Genomic DNA, 18,668 nt, shown 5'->3' on the forward strand with positions numbered 1-18,668 from the left:
ACTGCAGTAAAATATTGATGTTTCTAAACTATATGGACATAAATATGTGGACACATCATGTCTCCAGCTGTCAGATGCCCTGTTCATGAGGATCAGACACAGAAATATCAATGTTAATAATCAATAGGATATTTATCCCGTAATATAAAACTATATTCTGACATTAGTCATTATTGTTTTGGATCCCAGACCCCTGTTAGAAAAGAAACACCTGGATTCAACGGGTCCACAGACTGGTGGACACAGACTGATGGACACATAGTGGATCTGTACTCTTGATTTTAATATTTGTGTTGTTTATAAATTCTCCTTCTGTCTGAATGTAAAGTTAAAGCTTTAAACGTCTGTGTTTGTATAAAATGTCTTTGACTCCATTTTCAGATCCTTGTCTGAATCTAAACGTCACTTCTACATCTCTATATATTTTCAGATTAAAGCCACAGACCACGGCGTCCCCCCGCGCTCGTCCACGTCCCGCCTCGACATCGAGTGGATCGCCGTCCCGCCGCGCGTCTCCGAACCCATCACATTTGACGAGCCCCACTTCACCTTTGCTGTCATGGAAACGGAGCCCGTCACTCACATGGTGGGCATCATCATGACGGAGGCCATGCGCCAGTGGTGGTTCGACATCGTAGGTAAGAAAAACAGCAGCATGTCAACATAAACACACACCACACAGGACGCTGCCGAAGCTGTTTGAGCAGCGGAGGTGAAAGAAACAGAATAAACATGATGAAGAACAAACATCACACAAACAAGGGGGTAATGATCCTTTCAACAAGACAAACAATGGTAAACAAACAGTCAGTACATGAACAACAAAATAAACCAACACTGAGAGCAGAACACTGTGATGTCAGAACCTGAGCGCCACACGAGATCAGCTGGCACGAAACATGTGCCAGCTGAACACCCAGAGAAAGGAAAGGGTCAGTCCATCTCAGTTCACCCAATGAGTTAAACCCCACCTCCTCCAGTTTTGATTAGATTTGGTGTATGGGTCATTCATAGCTAGAGAAGCCGAAATTTCAAATTTGAACTTTATCGGACCAACAGTTTTTGAGTTATTGCAATTAAATTTTTTCACTTTTTTGAGAAAAAGGCCTAATTTCAAACTGCTGTAACTCAATAACCACTGGTCTGATTAAAAAAAAAAAAAAAAAAAAAAAGGTATTTCTGTGAAGGGGAGACCATCTTTTATACATGTGGGTACTTTTGAGTTGGATAACCTTTGGATTTAAATAAAACCTGGGGAGAAAAGCTCCTGTGAATGTCTGTGGTGTGAATGGTGTTTTTGTTTGATTCTGTTCAGTTTATGTAGAAACTGGACTGAACGAAGCTTCAGTGGTTTTAGTTGAAGGACTGTCAGATAAATAAACTGAAGCTGAACCGGGTCTGAATGTCAGCGCCACCGGCCTCTTCCTCTGGGACCAGGAATCAGCGGCGCTCCTCCTCTCATCATCTGCCAATCACAGCAGGAGGCTCCTCCCCCTCCCCGTCCTCCTCATCCTCCCTGTTGGCTCCATTGTCCTCCATCCTCAAATTGTCTCAGGACACAGGGCATGATGGGAAATAAAAGCATGACAGTATTTTCAGTTGAAATCAGTCCTTTGAGTCCAAAAGTATCTGGTTCTGGTTCTGGTTCTGATTCTGGTCTCTGAGCCCAGTTAAGGCTTTGGCGAGGCTTCAGCGAAGCCGCTTCCCACCGTGCTCAGCAGCGCGGATCCTCCTGTTCGCTTCGCTTTGCCAACCTCCATCTGTGCCAGAGCTCGATGGACGCCGTGCTTTCCTGAGGCGCCGCCGCCGCCTCGGCGCCACTCGGTCCGGACGTTACGTCTTCCAACATCCTGCTGTATTTGCACATGTCAGTAAATCCATCAGACACACGGACAGTCACCGCGTCTGTCCTCACGTCTAAATGCAACGCTCTGCAGTTTATGATGCCTTCAGGTGCTGTCGGGAAGATGATCACTTCCACTTGTGAATTCTAAATGACCAGTGTATTATGTTCAAATGATTTTGTTGTCATACTGAAATGAAAAACGTCTGACACTCAGTTTATAAAGACCTGATATTGGGGTCAAACAGTTTTGGACACGTTAATTCATCTGATACATCTGTATTTTTTTCGTAAACTTTTTTTCTGTTTGTTTTTACAATAAATGTGTCAAATCTTCATCTAACAGCAGCAGAACAATAATAAAACCATCGTTTATCATTTGTCATGAATCCATCATTGCTCTCCACCATCTCCAGTGGAAAGTATGATGCGAGGAGGCGTTCATGTGCAGTTTTCAGTTCAGAACTAGTGTTTACCATAATTCCCATAGCACATGAAGGCAGCATCAGTCTAAGCAGAACTTGAGATGTAGACGTAGGCGTCTTTACTTTGACTAAAATGTGCAACAGCCACATAAACAGTCTGGTTTGTGTCATGAATCTGAGTAGAAACAGTGAGTCTGAGCTGAATGTGTTCAAGGAAAACGGTGTTTGGTTTTATTTCTGCTCTGACTCTGGTCTGTCTTCCTTGTGTTTGGTTTTATTTCTTTTTTTATTTCTTTTGGTTTTATTTATTTTTTGTTCGTTGTGTTTGGTTTTTCTTTCCTCTTCATTTTGTTTGGTTTTGTTTCTTTTTTTATTTCTTTTGGTTTTATTTCTATCGTGCAATGTAAATTGTATTATAGAAGGATGGAAACACCGAAATGTCGCGAAAACTGACAAAAATCGTAAAAAAGTTTCTCCGCTCTCATGAGATGGTTTTGGAGTCATTTGGATATATTAGTATAGTGTACCAGTGTACTGTAAACCCCTGGAGTTGGTTTGTCCCTGTTCATGTGGTCCCGGTGGTTTTGTCCTGGTCATGTGGTCCTGGTGGGTTTGTCCCTGTTCATGTGGTCCCGGTGGGTTTGTCCTGGTCATGTGGTCCCAGTGGTTTTGTCCTGGTCATGTGGTCCTGGTGGGTTTGTCCCTGTTCATGTGGTCCCGGTGGTTTTGTCCTGGTCATGTGGTCCCAGTGGTCCTGCTCAGTCCACTGGTCTCCTTATGACCCTATACTCAGAATTGGTGGTTCTAGTTGGTTCGGTCCAATAGACAGTGGCTTTAGTGGAGGAACTGCTTCCCTGGGGCAGGACCAGTCTGGAACACCAGAGGGTCCAGAACATCACACAGTTCAGTAAACGGTACCCGGGTCACTGGGAAATTCTGGAACCACAACTGGTTGGTGAATTCCTGCTGTCCAATTGTGTCCCATAAATCCATAGTGCGTTTCCTTGGGCTGATTCTGCGTTCCCTTCTTCTTGTAGTTGAAGACAGTCAGTGCAATAGCAGTAGATGAACCCACACTACAGTGGCAACACTGAGGAGGTTCTGATCCAACTGAGTCAAACATCTGTCCTAAACCAGAACCAGAACACAACTAGACAGCACTGGACCACAACGAACACATGTGGACAGATGGGACTGGACTAGAACCACACAGCAGAACAAAACACTGTTCAATGGAAACACCTACAAGGAGAAACTAGACTGGGTCCAAACTGGACTGGGTCCTAACTGGACTAATATGGGTTTGATTTAAACTGTCCTTAAACCCAGATGGTGTTTATGGTAGTGTTGGATGAATGTGTGTTGTATTTCTGTCTTTGCCGTTCTCAAACCTCCTCAGTAATTATCACTGCTGGACTGTCAGCTGTCTCCTTAACCAATCAGACGGTGTGTTTGCTCTGGCGATGACTCCTCACTCTGCTGTGTTTCTGTTCCTGGTCGACTGTTGAGTATCGCTGACCCTCATCTGGGCTGATGAGGGAATGTTGTTATGTCACAGAACTCGTCTCCCATGCAGATATGATCAGGGCTTTGTGGTCCTGCTTTAGCTCATTCTTCAGAAGCAGAACACAGATGCCTATCAATGCTCTGGCAGCAAGATAACTCACTGAGGCGAATGAAATCTTACCTGGATGTAATATACCTGCTGTGAACCTGCACAAAAACAGCACCAAAACAGCCCTAAAATAGCACCAAAACAATGCAGAAACAGCACAAAAACCATGGAGAAACAGTACCAAAACCATGGAGAAACAGCACCAAAACCATGGAGAAACAGCACCAAAACAACAGAGAAAAAGGTCCTAAAGACCCAAAGGTCCTAAAGACCCAAAGCCCTGTCATCGACAGAGGGCGTTGCTTCACCACCAAAACCAAAAAAGTCCATATGAAAGCAGACGTGTTCACAGCAGAGTCAGTAAGACCAGTGTTATGGAGGACATCATGGAAGTGCCTGTGAGTGTTTGGACTGTTCATGCAGATCAGTGTTTATCTGAACCAGGTCCGGTGGTCCTCTTCATATACATATATATAACTGACATATTAAAAGAACGTACAGCAGAAACTAACATTAATGCTGAAGTAAAAGGGTGCATGTCCACTTCTAAACTCAGTCCACCTGTCTGATCTTGGTCAGACTTGGACACAGTGGACATGTCCAACCTGAGCTGTTGATCTGCCATCAGACAGTTCAAAGGACTGGACTAAAACCAGGACATTATCACCACTGTGATATCTGGACCAAATAGAATCTATTAAACTTTGACAAGTTAATCACTTCCACTGATCTGTGTCTGAGTCATTAAATGATTAATAATGCTTAATAATTAATAATTGGGTAGTTTGGGTTCAGTTGTTATTTTTGTTTATAAAAATGACTCACAGATGGTTTGGACTGAATTTATATCAACACTGATTTAGGTTTTTTTTCCTCCATGACTCTGATTTTAAATGTTCTTCCTCTAAATGTCTCTAATATTTTCCTGCTCTGACTGTAAATAATAATTTCCATCTACTGTCATCACATCTGACTGAGGAAGAAAAATCTACCATTAAACTAGAGGGAAATATTGATGTTTCTATATTAAATCCTCCTGAACAGGACATGTGACAGCTATAGACAGGATGTGTCCACATACTTCTGTCCATCTAGTTTATAAAGGGCCCAGTGTGACCTTATGACCTCTGACCTCATCAGTCCAGTGTGAATGTCTGTCATTTAAAGTAAAGATTCACTGCAAACGCAGATGTCCTGATATAGCGCTGCCTTCAGGGGCTGTGGGGAACATGAACCTTTCCACTTCAAATTACCACTGTGTTGTGTTCAAGTGTTTTTGTTGTTGTAGTGAAATTAAAAATGACTGAAACACCATTTATCATGACCTGATACTAGGAGGAAACAGGTTTGAACCTGTTACAGCACTTCAAAAAACAAAAAGAATGTTTTTGCAAGTTGTTTATGTTATAAATGTGTTAAATCCTCCTCTAACCACACAGACGACACTTGGGCTTTAATAGATAGATAGATAGATAGATAGATAGATAGATAGATAGATAGATAGATAGATAGATAGATAGATAGATAGATAGATAGATGAAATATAGACACCCTTCTACCAAGTCAGTACAAAATACACACATTTAACATTTGACCTAGAACTAAAAATAATAATAATATGAACCAGTGTTGGTGTTAATAAGTGACAGATGACAGGAGGAACAAATAAACAAATAATATAGTAATGCATCAAAAATAGATCTTGTTTACTTTACAAACATGTGGTTTAAATTGAGTATTTAGGTATTTTTACCCCCACCCCACCAGGGGAGGTAAGGGAGTTTGTATTTGGTTCAGTTTGTGTCTTTGTTTGTTTACACTTTAGCAGTAAAACTATTGGTTGAATTCATACTTAACTGTGTTTATAGATTACCACTGCCCCAGAATAGATGTAATTACATTTTGGTTAAAGTAGGTCAAAGTTCACATTTTTTATGGATTTTTTAAATCTTTTTTTTCTCCCATTTCCTTATAATGGGTGAAATTTCAAATGTCTATTAAAACATCAATTTTGTCTCAATTTCCTTCAAACTTGTCACATATATAGAGGTAATAGATATGATATCAGCACACACAGACATGATGACTAGGGCTGGGTAAAAAAATCAGTTTAATTGATTTTGGATCAATTTCTTTTTAATTTTGCGTAATCAATAAATGGTGGATGAGATCGATTTTTCAGAGCAGGACCGCGAGTAAATGACCCGGAAACCACCGACACAGAACCGCGGCCGGCTCCGTCTCACGAGCCCCTCGCGGAGACGCGGGGCTCGCGAGACTGTGTCTTGGTCGTGCTCGCGACGGTTCTGGGGCAGGAGGAACACGGAGGAAGGGTGGGGAAAGCCCCTCAGTGGGAGGTCCTCCCAGTCTCAAACTGGAACCTGCAGTGCGGAGGAACTGGCCGGCGGAGGCGGGTCGCGGAAGCCAGTCGTTCTAGAACTATTAACTTGGATCACCTGTGGCTGAGGGTGGAGTTAGAAGAATAGTAAAGCGGAAATCACGAAGCTCCGCCCGCCCTCCCCCTCCAGTGAGTTTCTTGTACCAAGGGCCCAACATGATTCTGTTTCAGGGGGCCAAATCAGTTGCAGTGCCCCAGGGTGATAGTAATGTGCCTTAAGGCTAGAAGCACCAGGTATAAAACAGAATAAAGATGGCGAAAAAGTCTGTTCTGAGCCACTGTAGAAACATGGACATGTTTGTGTCCTGTTCATTATTTCAGAGCAGATTCATCTGTTTACTGCTGAAATGTCATATTTATTTCCTTTCTAATATCAATATTGATTCTGTGTTGCATGGCTGCAGTAGTCAAATAATCAAGTTACAACTCAAAATTGTACTTTGGTATCACTAAATGAAATTGAATCAATAAATTAATACTGAATCGAGTCAAATCAAATCACAATTTCTTGATTCAGGACCTTATGAATCGAAATCGGATCGATTAAGGAAATTGGCCATGATACCCAGCCCTAATGATGACATCAGCTGGATCCATGACAAAATAAGATACACTACGTGCGAGAGGTGGGGTTTGTTGTCTGAGGGGCGGGGTTTGTTGTGCCTGGAACCACATGTTGTTTATGGATCAAGGTGATGAAATACCAAAAAAATGTACAAACTTAAAGACAAACTGTGTGAAGAACATTGTGACATTAGAACGCCCCTGTGCAGATGATAGATGTCTGATACCAAAGAGTTCATGAAGCATCAGCCGTGTTTTAGTTCAACAGTGTCTGTAGGTGGTGGGGGGTGACAGTGCCTCACAGACAGAAGGTCCTGGGTTCGATTCCAACACCAGTCCTTGGGGGCGGGGCCTTTCTGTGTGGAGTTTACATGTTCTTCTGTCTGCATGGCTCCTCCCACCATCCAAACACTTGCACTGATAGGTTAATGGGTTAGTCTAAATCACCCATAGGTGTGAATGTGACAGTAGTTGTTTCAGCCCTGTATCACACCCAGGTCTCCTCACAGGTCTGTACACAATGAGTTGGATATGGAAATGAACAACAGTCAAATAAAAAGCAGATGAAGGAAACGAACTAATGTCCTGGGTGTCCCCTGTCTGTAGACCCTCCTTCTGGACAAAGAAAAACTTCATAAACCCAGTGGGAAAAGAGAAACCTGAGGGAGAACCACAGTGAAGGACAGATCAGAGATGAAACTGGATAGGAGGAGGAGGAGGAGGAGGAGGAGGAGGAGGAGGAGGAGGAGGAGGAGGAGGAGGAGGCGGCGGCTCAAACCGAAACTGTCAGATCTGAACCGGTTCCAGTAGATATTTCCTCTGGTCCAGGACCGGTGTCACGTTTCAGTTTTCATCCTGTTGGTGTGGATGCAGATAAGTGTGTGTGTGTGTGTGTGTGTGTGTGAGAGGGTGTGTGTGTGTGAGTGAGTGAGAGGGTGTGTGTGTGTGTGTGTGAACGTCTTAATAAACACCATCTGGGCGAGCAGGATGAGGTTTACCTTCAACACACACCGAATATGAACACGACCGCTGAGAGGATGACGAAGGAACAATGAGGATGAAGAGAAAGCGGACCCAGATGGACCCAGATGGACCCAGGTGGACCCAGGTGGACCCAGATGGACCCAGATGGACCCAGGGAGTCAGAGTCAGCTATGATACGACACAATATGTTCAGAAACAAACAGGATTCAGACGGAGAAGGACAAGGAAAGGGAACCACGAGGAAGGACAGGATAAATGGATCAGAACCACACAGAAACTGGACCAAACGGGACCAGAACTGGATCAGAACAGACCAGAACTGGACCAGAACTCAGCTGACAGTGTGGTCCACAGCAGTAACAGACTCATGTATAAACTTCATTGTTCTGATCCGTGCTCGTCAAACATAAATAAACCTGTCATTCAGTTCTCTACAGAATAAACTGGACCTTTGACCTTTGACCTCAGAACTGGACTTTTCATGAGTCTTTAATGTTTGTGATGATGCATTTTACAGCCAATCCAAGAGGGTTTTAAAGAAATGGAGTTTTTACTGGATAGAAACAGGATGGAAAACAAAAAACCTACTGTAAAAGATAAAAACTATGTAGAGTAGGAACAGTTTGTCAAAGTTATTTTAAAGTCATGTTTAGTGGAAAATAAAAAGAAATGGATTTAAACTTATGAATTATGACCAAGTCCACATCAACAATAATTCTCTTAAACACTGTAAATAATGAACTCAACTGAGTTTTATTGTTGAACGTCTGAAAGAAAACAGCTTTTCTGTGGTCGATGTGAATTCATCCTGAATTAAACATATGATAATAAAGGTTTTGGATGTTGAATGGAAACCCTTAAACCTTTAAACCCTTAAACCTTTAAACCTTTAACCATTCAACCTCTGACGAGTGCACTGACCCGTAAAGAACCACAGGGTCTACATATGGAAAGTCCAACAGAACCAGCTGTTCAGTGACAGACAGGCTGGAGTTAACAGGAAGTCCCACCTTTGGGACCGGATTGACCAAGACCAGACTGACCAAGAATGGACTGACCCAGTTTACAACACCGGACTGACCAAGACCAGACTCTGTGAACTTGGTTTTGAGAAGTGGTCAGTGTATTGGTGTTTTATTCCAGTTAATTACAACAAAGAGGAAAAACAGTGAAAAAGGTTGTAAATCATTCATGTTAATTATTGATAAACCTGAAATATTGTCCTTTAAGTGGAAACATTTACTGAACTGAACTTTGAACACAAATCCAATCCAGATTCATACGTCGTGTGTCTTAATTAAAGCCTGTTGACGTTGTTTGTGTTTCAATAATTAGAAGAAAAACCTTTAAAATCCACATTCATCAGGTTTGAATTCAGTCTGAACTCTGGAAAAAAAATCCCACAGTCTGTGACACGAGGCAGGGACTGCTTCTCACTGTCTTCTGTCTCAGTGTCTTTTGGGAAATAATAAATGGAGTAATTAAACATGAGTCACAGTCTTTGATTTCCTCTTTGATATCCTGGCATGATTACACATGAATCTTTATCTTGTTTGGCTGTGATCAGACTGTATGACCTGTAGAATGAACTAATTGTGTGAGTTACACAAATACTAAATATATATTTACCTTGGGGGTGATCCGAGTCACCCCTGTGAGAAAAGTGTCACTCACAATATCGTCGACTCTTTCCTCAAACGGCCTGAGTTCATCCTCTTCTGTTCTTCCGCCTGTTTCAGCCTCCGCTTCGTGTCCACCTTGATGTCATGTGATCATGCAGAGAAGGGAATCCCAGAGGGAATCCCACCTGCAGACCCTGTTTATACTGATTTGCATATTTAAATGTGGGTGTGTAGAGGGAGGAGTCAGGTACTCCAACATATGCGCTCAATTCCACGCTGATGGGGATGTATAAAGGAAATGTACTTGGATTCAGGCGTATGCTCAGTTTTATTCATCTGGATTTTTTTTTGTGTGTACAGACTTTTCTGGATTTCAGTGTACGCCAGGTTTCAGTATGAAATCCATGCAAGTCTTTGTACATGAGGCCCCTGGTGTTTGTAGATCTGGTGTTTGTAGACCTTCTGTCATGGGTTTGTGTGTTTCAGGAGGAGACCAGGACCAGGACTTTGACATCCAGAGAAATTCTGGGACCATCTCCATCGCACGACGTCTGGACGCCGCTCGCAAATCCAACTACAACCTGACAGTGAGGGTCAGCGACGGACATGACAGCGCCACCACGCAGGTCACACACACACACTACAGCTACATACAAACTACACACAAACTGCACACAAACTACATCTACACATAACCACAGGATCACTGCACACCATTTAACACAAACACAGCCTTCAGTCTGTAAACTTTATATTTGTGCGGATTATTGACTGGTGTTGTGCGTCTGTTGTGTCTGTTTTGTGTCTGATGTGTGTCTCTAAACCTCAGGCCTACATCCGAGTCCTGGACATGAACGAACACCGTCCAGTTTTCCTGAAGTCACTGTATGAGGTGAGACTCACTCACATGTCACTTACTTACTTATTTATTTATTTATTTATTCATTCATTCATTCATTCTGCTCTGGTTTTTAGTCCGATCCGTGTTCAGAGCAGTCGTTGCCGTGTCTTGTCACATGTCTCTTCCTGATCTGTGTCCCCTGTCTGTTCCTGATCCGTGTCCCTGTGTCTGTTCCTGATCCGTGTCCCTGTGTCTGTTCCTGATCCGTGTCCCTGTGTCTGTTTCTGATCCGTGTCCCTGTGGTCTTCAGGTGAGGGTCCCAGAGGACACGTCTCCGTGGAAGGACGTCCTTCAGATCAGCGCCCAGGACGCAGACACCAACAGTAACCTGCTGTACTCAGTCCACAGCAGCCTCCATCCCCAGAGCTCCACCTTCTTCCACCTGGACCCCAAGAGCGGCGTCCTGGTCCTGACGGAGGAGCTGGACTACGAGACCATCTCTGTGCACACGCTTATCGTCATGGTAACCACAGGCTCAGCGCCACCCAGGGGTTCTCAGGGTGCTGGTTCTGACAGTAGGTAGTCACAGGTCCTGGTGTCGGTGTTTCTGCTCTTCAGGTACGAGACCAGGAGATCCCCATCAAGAGGAACTTTGTGAAGGTAGTGGTCCAGGTGGAGGACTGTAACGACCACTCCCCGGTGTTCCTGAGTCCCCGGTATCAGGTCAACATGTCCAACCAGGCCCCCCCCGGCACCGAGGTGGTGCGGGTCAAAGCCCTGGACAAAGACGTGGGCGGCAACGCAGAGATCAGCTACTCCCTGCACTCAGGTCAGTGTTCGGGTTAGGAACTGGAACTGGACTAGGGTTAGGGGTTAGGAACTGGACTAGGGTTAGGAACAGGGTCTTCTTTCTTTCTTTCTTTCTTTCTTTCTTTCTTTCTTTCTTTCTTTCTTTCTGTCTTTCTTTCTGTCTTTCTTTTGTTCTCTTTCTTTTTTCTTTCTTTCTGTCTTTCTTCCCTCCCTCCCTCCCTCCCTCCCTCCTTTCTTCGTTCTTTCCCCGCCTCTCTCCCTCCCTCCTTCCTTCCTTCATTCCTTCCCTCCCTCCTCCCTCCTTACTTCCCTCCCTCCTTTCTTCCCTCCTTTCTGCGGATATTAAAGCTGCAGTGAACCTCTCATCTCCATAAATCTCCATATTCAGTTCCTTCTCGTTGCTGCAGTGTTCATATTCTGCTGCTCACTGGGTTTGTTGGTTTGTTTGTTGGTTTGTTTGTTTGCACAGATCGTCCATCTTAAATAATTCTGTCTGAACTATAACCTTTACACATTCTATTTTTAAAATGGAATGTGTTCAGATGAATGCGTTTGTTCCTACTGCAGTTTTTTAAATGACTGTTTTTACAGACACACACTCACATAAGAACAGACAGTAGTGATTCAAGTGTCTGAGTCTAAGGTCAAACTGAAGGAGAAGAAACACAAACAAACAGATGGAAGAACACATGTAAATGTAGAGGAAGTGTCGTATGTGTTCATGAAGAGTTCCATCAGTGATGAAACCGGTTCAGACGGCGTTAAACTGAATCACATAAACAGAGTCGTCATTGGGTTTTCCTCTGGACGCGTTGATACAGCAGGAAACAGTGGATAAAAGACCTGAGACTGAGATCGGACTGGAAGACCGACTGGGTCCAGTTCATCAGACAAGATTGACGCAGAGGACAACAAACAGACAAATAAACAAACACACAAATAAATAAACAAACTAACAAACAAATAGACAGTAGACCAGACTGGAAGACCGACTGGGTTCAGTTCAGCAGACAAGACCGATGCAGAGGGCAACAAACTAACTAACAAATAAACAAAGAAATAAACAAACAGACAGATAAATAAACAAGTAAACAAACAAATAAACGAACAGACAAAACGAACAGAACTTTCTGTCTTTCTTCCTTTCATTCTTTCATTTTTTCTTTCGTTCTTTTTTCTGTTGTTTTTCTTTCTTTCATTCTTTTGTTCGTCAGTTTTTTTAATTGAACCTTTTAAGTGATGATCAGTGTTTTTTAAAGCTTCTACATATGTTTTTTTCTTTTTATTCTATAGAGTGTAACATCTTGTTTTTTTCTTCTCAGGGAACATTGACCACATCTTCACCATCGACCCAGTTCTGGGCTCCATCACTGTGTCCAAACCTCTGGACCTACAGCCTCAGGACCAGTTCCATCTGACCGTCAAGGCCACAGATCAGGGTTTTCCTCAGCGCAGTGACCTCTGCTCTGTTCACGTCCATGTCCATGTCTCTGACCACACCCCTCCGTCTTTTCCCTCCAACGACTACCTGACGGAGATCAGCGAGTCCAGCGCCATCGGGTCTCCGGTGGTCACCGTGGCGGCCTCCAGCCCGGCAGCTGTGCACTACGCCATTGAGAGCGGCGACGTGAACGGGACCTTCCACATCAACCCTTACACTGGACTGATTTCAACCCGAAAGCACCTGGACTTTGAGAACTGCACCTCCTATAAACTCAAAGTCACCGCCTCTACGGCGGCCGGAGCTTCGTCCACGGCGGTCGTTTACGTCTACGTGATCGACGAGAACGACAACGCTCCGGTTTTTCAGCAGCAGGACTATGTCGGACAGATCAGCGAGGCGGCGAGCGTCAACAGCATGGTGATGGGAGAAAGAAACACGCCACTGGTGGTCCAGGCTTCAGACGCAGACAGAGACTCCAACTCTCTGCTGGTTTATCAGATCCTGGACCCAGACGCCCTGGAGGTCTTCAAAATCGACTCCAGTATGGGCACTATATCTTTAATCTCTCCGGTTGACTTTGAAACCAAGGCCGAGTACCACTTCACCGTGCAGGTTAAGGACTCAGGGGAGCCTTCGCTGTACGCATCCGAGCCCGCCAAGGTCACCGTTCGCATCCTGGACCTGAATGACTGCCCGCCACATTTCACGTCTGTGGTGTACAAGCCATCCATCATGGTCCCACCTGTCAGAGACGCAGAGGTGGTGCGTGTCGTGGCCCGTGACGCCGATTCGTCTGTGTCCTACAGCATCGCCGAGGGGAATCTGCACAACGCCTTTTCAATTCACCCTGATACCGGACTCATCACTGTGAGCAATGTGTCTGAGTTTCAGCAGTTTTATGAACTGACGGTGAGAGCGTCTGACGGTTTGTACAAAGACTCTGCTGTCGTTAAGGTCAACGTAACTAACGTAACGGAGACCGACCTCAGGTTTGAGCACAGAGTGTATTCAGCGAGCGTTACTGAAAACCAACACACAGTTAAAACTCTGGCAGCACTCAAAGCCTCCGGCTGCTTCTTAAACGAGCCTCTTTTATTTTCTGTGATGAATCCAATGGGACGGTTTTCAGTATTACAGACGTCAGGGGTGTTCGAAACCACAGGAATCTCATTTGACCGAGAAGAACAAGATGTGTACGACGTGGTGTTGAAGGTTGAAGACCTGAGGACGCCGCCTCGGACCGCCACAACCCTTGTTAAAGTTTACATTGATGACGTCAACGACAATTCACCGCAGTTTCTAAATTTACCTTTTTCGATGATGATTTCTGAAGACTCGGAGCCCGGAGATGTTTTGTATCAAGCGACTGCTATCGATAGAGATCTGGGAGAAAACGGATCCGTCATGTACTCGCTGGAGGAAGACTATGACCTGTTCAGGATCGACCCAGATGTAGGTGACGTTTCCCTCCAGAGGCCTCTGGACTTCGAGGCCCTGAATAAGTACGTGTTGACGGTCGTGGCTGTCGATGAAGGCGAGCCCAGTCTCAGCACCGCCGCTCAGCTCAGTATTCAAGTGAGAAATCGAACCAACCCCATTTTCCAGACTCTTCTGTACCCGCTCAAAGTCCCTGAGAATGTCCCCCCGTTCACCACCATCCTCCACGTTCAGGCCAGAAACCCAGAGGGCTATCGACTCATCTACAACCTGCAGGAGGAGAACGCCTCCAAGCACTTCCACATCGACTTCAAAACGGGTGTGTTGACTGTCATCAACCCCCTGGACTACGAGGACCAGACCATGCATGTGTTGACGGTTCGGGCCACTGACTCCGTAACCGGAGCATTCTCCGAGGCCACAATCGAGGTAGAGGTCGAGGACGTGAACGATAATGCACCGGTTTTCTCCAAGTTAACATATGCTGTGAACATCGATGAGGGGCTGCCGGTCGGAACCTCTGTGATCCAACTCTCAGCCTCAGATAAAGACTCTGGAAGAAATAAGGATCTGACCTTCCACTTGGTAAAAACTGACGGGAATGAGACAGACTTCTTCGATATAGATCATCGGACTGGGTTGATCATCACGAAACAGGTTCTGGACCATGAAGACACAAAGCACTTTAATCTAAAGGTCAAAGCCACTGACAATGGTACCGTCACTCACAGCAGCGAAGCCTTCGTCCTTGTAAACGTCACAGACGTCAACGACAACCCGCCTGATTTCGTCAGCTCTCAATACGAAGCCACGTTGGACGAAATGGCAAAATGCGGACACATAGTCATTAAAATCCAAGCTTCAGATCCGGACGACGCAGACCTGAACAACCTTAAGTATAAAATCCTGTCAGGGAACGAGGGCCGGTACTTCAACATCAACGAATCCTCTGGAATCATCTCCTTTTCTAATGTCTGTAAAAGGAACTTGGATCCCTACTACAACCTGACGGTGGCCGTGTCCGATGGCGTGTTTCAGAAAACGGCGCCTGTAAATATTGACATGATCAATAGCAACAGACACAGTCCGTACTTCAAACAGAGCATCTACGAGGCGGAGCTGGCTGAAAATGCAGAGGCCGGGACCCGCGTGATCCGACTGGCTGCCATCGACCCCGACGATGGGCCATACGGCAGCGTCGACTACACCATCATCAATAAATTTGCAGACGAGAAGTTTGCAATTGATAACAACGGGCAGATTATCACGACGCAGCCGTTGGACAGAGAGAACCCAAGTCAGAGGGTCATCACCATTAAAGTGATGGCAAAAGACGGAGGAGGGAAAGTGGCTTTTTGTACCGTCAGGATTATCCTCACGGATGAAAACGACAATGTACCTCAGTTCAAAGCCACAGAATACCACGTGTCCATTCAGTCGACGGTGAATAAAGGCTCCCCGGTCATTCAGATCATGGCGTATGACGCTGACGACGGTAAAAACGCAGACGTCACCTACACGGTGGACGAATCCGAGGAGGTGACAGAGGACATCATCGAGATCAACCCGTTCACAGGAGTCGTGAGCGTCAAAGAGAGTCTGGTCGGGATGGAAAACAAGATCCTCAACTTCAAAGTGAAAGCTCGCGACGGCAGCCTCCCCTTCTACAACTCCACCGTCCCTGTCCAGCTCAAAGTGGTTCCTCCAGAGGTTCCTCTTCCAAAGTTCTCCGAGCCCCTCTACACCTTCTCTGCCGCGGAGGACGTTCCTGTGGGTTCGGAGATCGGCTCAGTCAGGGCCGATTCGGACACGCCACTCATTTACAGCCTGGTCAATGGAAACACGGTGGAGAGCAACAAAGACAAAGTGTTCAGTCTGGACAAAGAGAGCGGGACGCTGCTGCTGCAGAAGACCATCGACCACGAGAAGACCAAGTGGTACCAGATCGACGTCATTGCCCAGGGGAACCACAATGGGACCGACGTGGCGTCGCTGGTGTCCGTCAGCATCCAGGTCCAGGACGTCAACGACAACGAGCCGGTATTCGACGCAAACCCATACAGGGCGTTTCTGGCTGAGAACATGCCTCCAGGAACCACGGTCATCCAGGTGAGAAGGTCCACGACACATGGGCGAGAACCACATCCAGTTTTAGGTCACTGTTGCAGACATTGAGGTTCAGCGTTCTGAGTGGAATGCAAACAAAGGTGTTCTATCATAACATTATAAAACATTATGTCAATATAGACTTTTTATATTTCGTTATAAAACTTCGATTTTCCACTTTTGAGTCTAAGGTTATTTTTAAATTTTCCTGAGCAACAAAACAAGAATCACCTGGATAGTGACGAAGTTAATGGGACTAGTGGATGTAGTTCAGGTCATATTTCACCCTTAAAGACCCAAACAGGCACTGGCCACCAGAACCATCTACTGATCTAAACTGTTCAGTAACATCAGAACCACTAAACTCATCAATACATTGAAAAAATCAGTGTAAATTACAGTTCTTCGTCTTTTCATGGTCATCAGATATGACCATATTTGGACATTCAGAGGCTCCATAGTTATCGTGGAAACACTGTCATCTTCTCCAACATTGATTCGCCAGTAAAACCCATGGAGCTGGATTAATGACAGTGGATGGACACACTGGGTTTATGTTCAGTTAATGAAAAAGACAGGGATTATTCAGTTTAATCTGTGTCTGATTTAATAACCGTCAACTTTAATCTGAGCTTTCATGAACATCAACATGATCAGAGAATTAAATATAAGAAAATACAGGTTTTTTGTTGGAAAAAAAAAAAAACACAAAATGCAGAGGATAATATTAGAATGAATGGTGATAAATCATTTAAGAAAAGTTAAATGTAGAGAAAAATATATTTTGGAACTACCACCAAAGTGACACTGGGTTTTTATGGGTTCATCCATGAACCAAAACAGTAAATGTTGTGAAACTAGATGTTTTTACCTTTAAAATGAGATGTCACTGATTAACCTTGTCTTTGTGGTTCTTCAGTTCAAAGACTTGAAATTTGGTAAACAGGAGAAAATTAATGCAAATTGTGTGGTTCAATCAGTTTAACATTTAACAGTTTAATCATAACAAGATTCCATGAAAGCAGACCAGAGCAGAAAACAAAGGTCATTTATGATGAAAAAAAGATGAGAAAACAACATCAAAAAGCAAGATGTGAACGTAAGAGACATAAAAGATGACAGCAAACGATAAAAAAACAACTGGAAAGACGTAAGAACTAATGCTGCCTTCACATGCTGTGGGAATTATGGTAAATACTAGATACGAACTGGAAAATTACACATGAACGCCACCTGATGTCGTATTCTCTAACTGGAGAGCTGGGAAAATGTAATATGCAAGATGAAAATAACCTTTGACCTTTTCAACATGGTGGAGAGCAACGAGGCATTCAGGGCCAATGATAAATGATGGTTTTATTATCGTTCTGCTGCTGTTTTTGGATAATTGGACACATTTATTGTACAGACAAATTTGCAATAAACAGAAACTTACATTAAAAAAAACAGTGCTGTATCAGATAAATGAACACGTCCTAAACGGTTTTACCCCAGTAGCAGGTCGGATAAACTATCTGTCGAGTAGTCTTCATTTGACTACAAGAACAAACGCCCTTGAACACAACACACTGGTCATATTGATACCACCTGATAGATAAGAAATGAAACCTGCTGATAATGTCATGTTTACTGTTGATGCTTCTGTTTATGTTCTCCCGTTTCCCAGGTAACGGCCAACGACCCCGACACAGACACCAACGGTCTGGTGACCTACAGTTTGGAGTCGTTGCCCTCCGCCGCCGCCGACATCACAGAGGTGTTCTCCATTGACGGCGACAGCGGCTGGATCACCACGGTCCGGGAGGCGGACTGCGAGGCCACACGGGTCTACAGGTTCAGCGTGGTGGCGACGGACCACGGCGGAGACGTCAAGCTGTCGTCCAGCGTCCTGGTGGAGGTGACGGTCACCGACGACAACGACAACGCCCCCCAGTTCTCCGAGGAGGTTTACCGCGGCTCGGTGGTGGAGAGCAGCAGTCCGGGGGAGGTGATCGTCTCCATGACAACCACGGACGCCGACGTGTCCCTGGAGAACCGCCTGGTGACGTGTTACATCACAGGTTGGTGTTCTGTGTTTGTTTGAACCTGTGGATGTTTAATCCTTTCAGACCCAGGGGTTCTTCTGTCAGTTCACATATGGTTCTGTCCTCTAAACTGAACCGGTCTGAACTCATTTATTAAATCTGTGTTTGACTTTCATCACCAGTTTGTCCTCAGATCTGTCCAACCTCAGTCATATCCTCAGTATCATGAATCTGTTAGTCTGTCTGTCAATACCCAGCTGAATCTGTTCCCTCACAGTGAACAGTTTCAGTGTACCCCACCAGAAACAGTCTGTGTGTTTATAAACAGAGCCAGTAGGGAAGTCCGGCATTTTCAGAAATTTGTCACGATGTGCATTATGGGAAGTGGAGCTCCATGCAGCTGCTTTCACTTGGTCGACATGTTTGTTGACATGGATTGATAGGATTAGTGGATCAACAGGTATTAAACAGTTTAGATCAGTAGATGGTTTAGGTTAAAGGTGGACGTTTGGGTTTTTATGGGTTAAAGGTGGACGTTTGGGTCTTTAAGGGTTA

General features: G+C 44.7%; 1 protein-coding gene across 1 annotated transcript in view; it reads left to right on the forward strand.

Annotated features, from left to right (window-relative positions):
• fat2 (FAT atypical cadherin 2) overlaps positions 1-18,668 on the forward strand; it is a 119,514-nt gene that overhangs the window by 46,901 nt on the left and 53,945 nt on the right. The window contains exons 6-12 of the mRNA XM_030145411.1: positions 431-638; positions 9,938-10,077; positions 10,281-10,343; positions 10,603-10,815; positions 10,911-11,121; positions 12,425-16,092; positions 17,756-18,149. Of these exons, the coding sequence (XP_030001271.1) occupies positions 431-638; positions 9,938-10,077; positions 10,281-10,343; positions 10,603-10,815; positions 10,911-11,121; positions 12,425-16,092; positions 17,756-18,149 (4,897 nt within the window). The remainder of the gene's footprint in view (positions 1-430; positions 639-9,937; positions 10,078-10,280; positions 10,344-10,602; positions 10,816-10,910; positions 11,122-12,424; positions 16,093-17,755; positions 18,150-18,668) is intronic.

The sequence above is a fragment of the Sphaeramia orbicularis genome, chromosome 10 (assembly GCF_902148855.1).
Source record: "Sphaeramia orbicularis chromosome 10, fSphaOr1.1, whole genome shotgun sequence".
Taxonomy (NCBI): Eukaryota; Metazoa; Chordata; class Actinopteri; order Kurtiformes; family Apogonidae; genus Sphaeramia; species Sphaeramia orbicularis.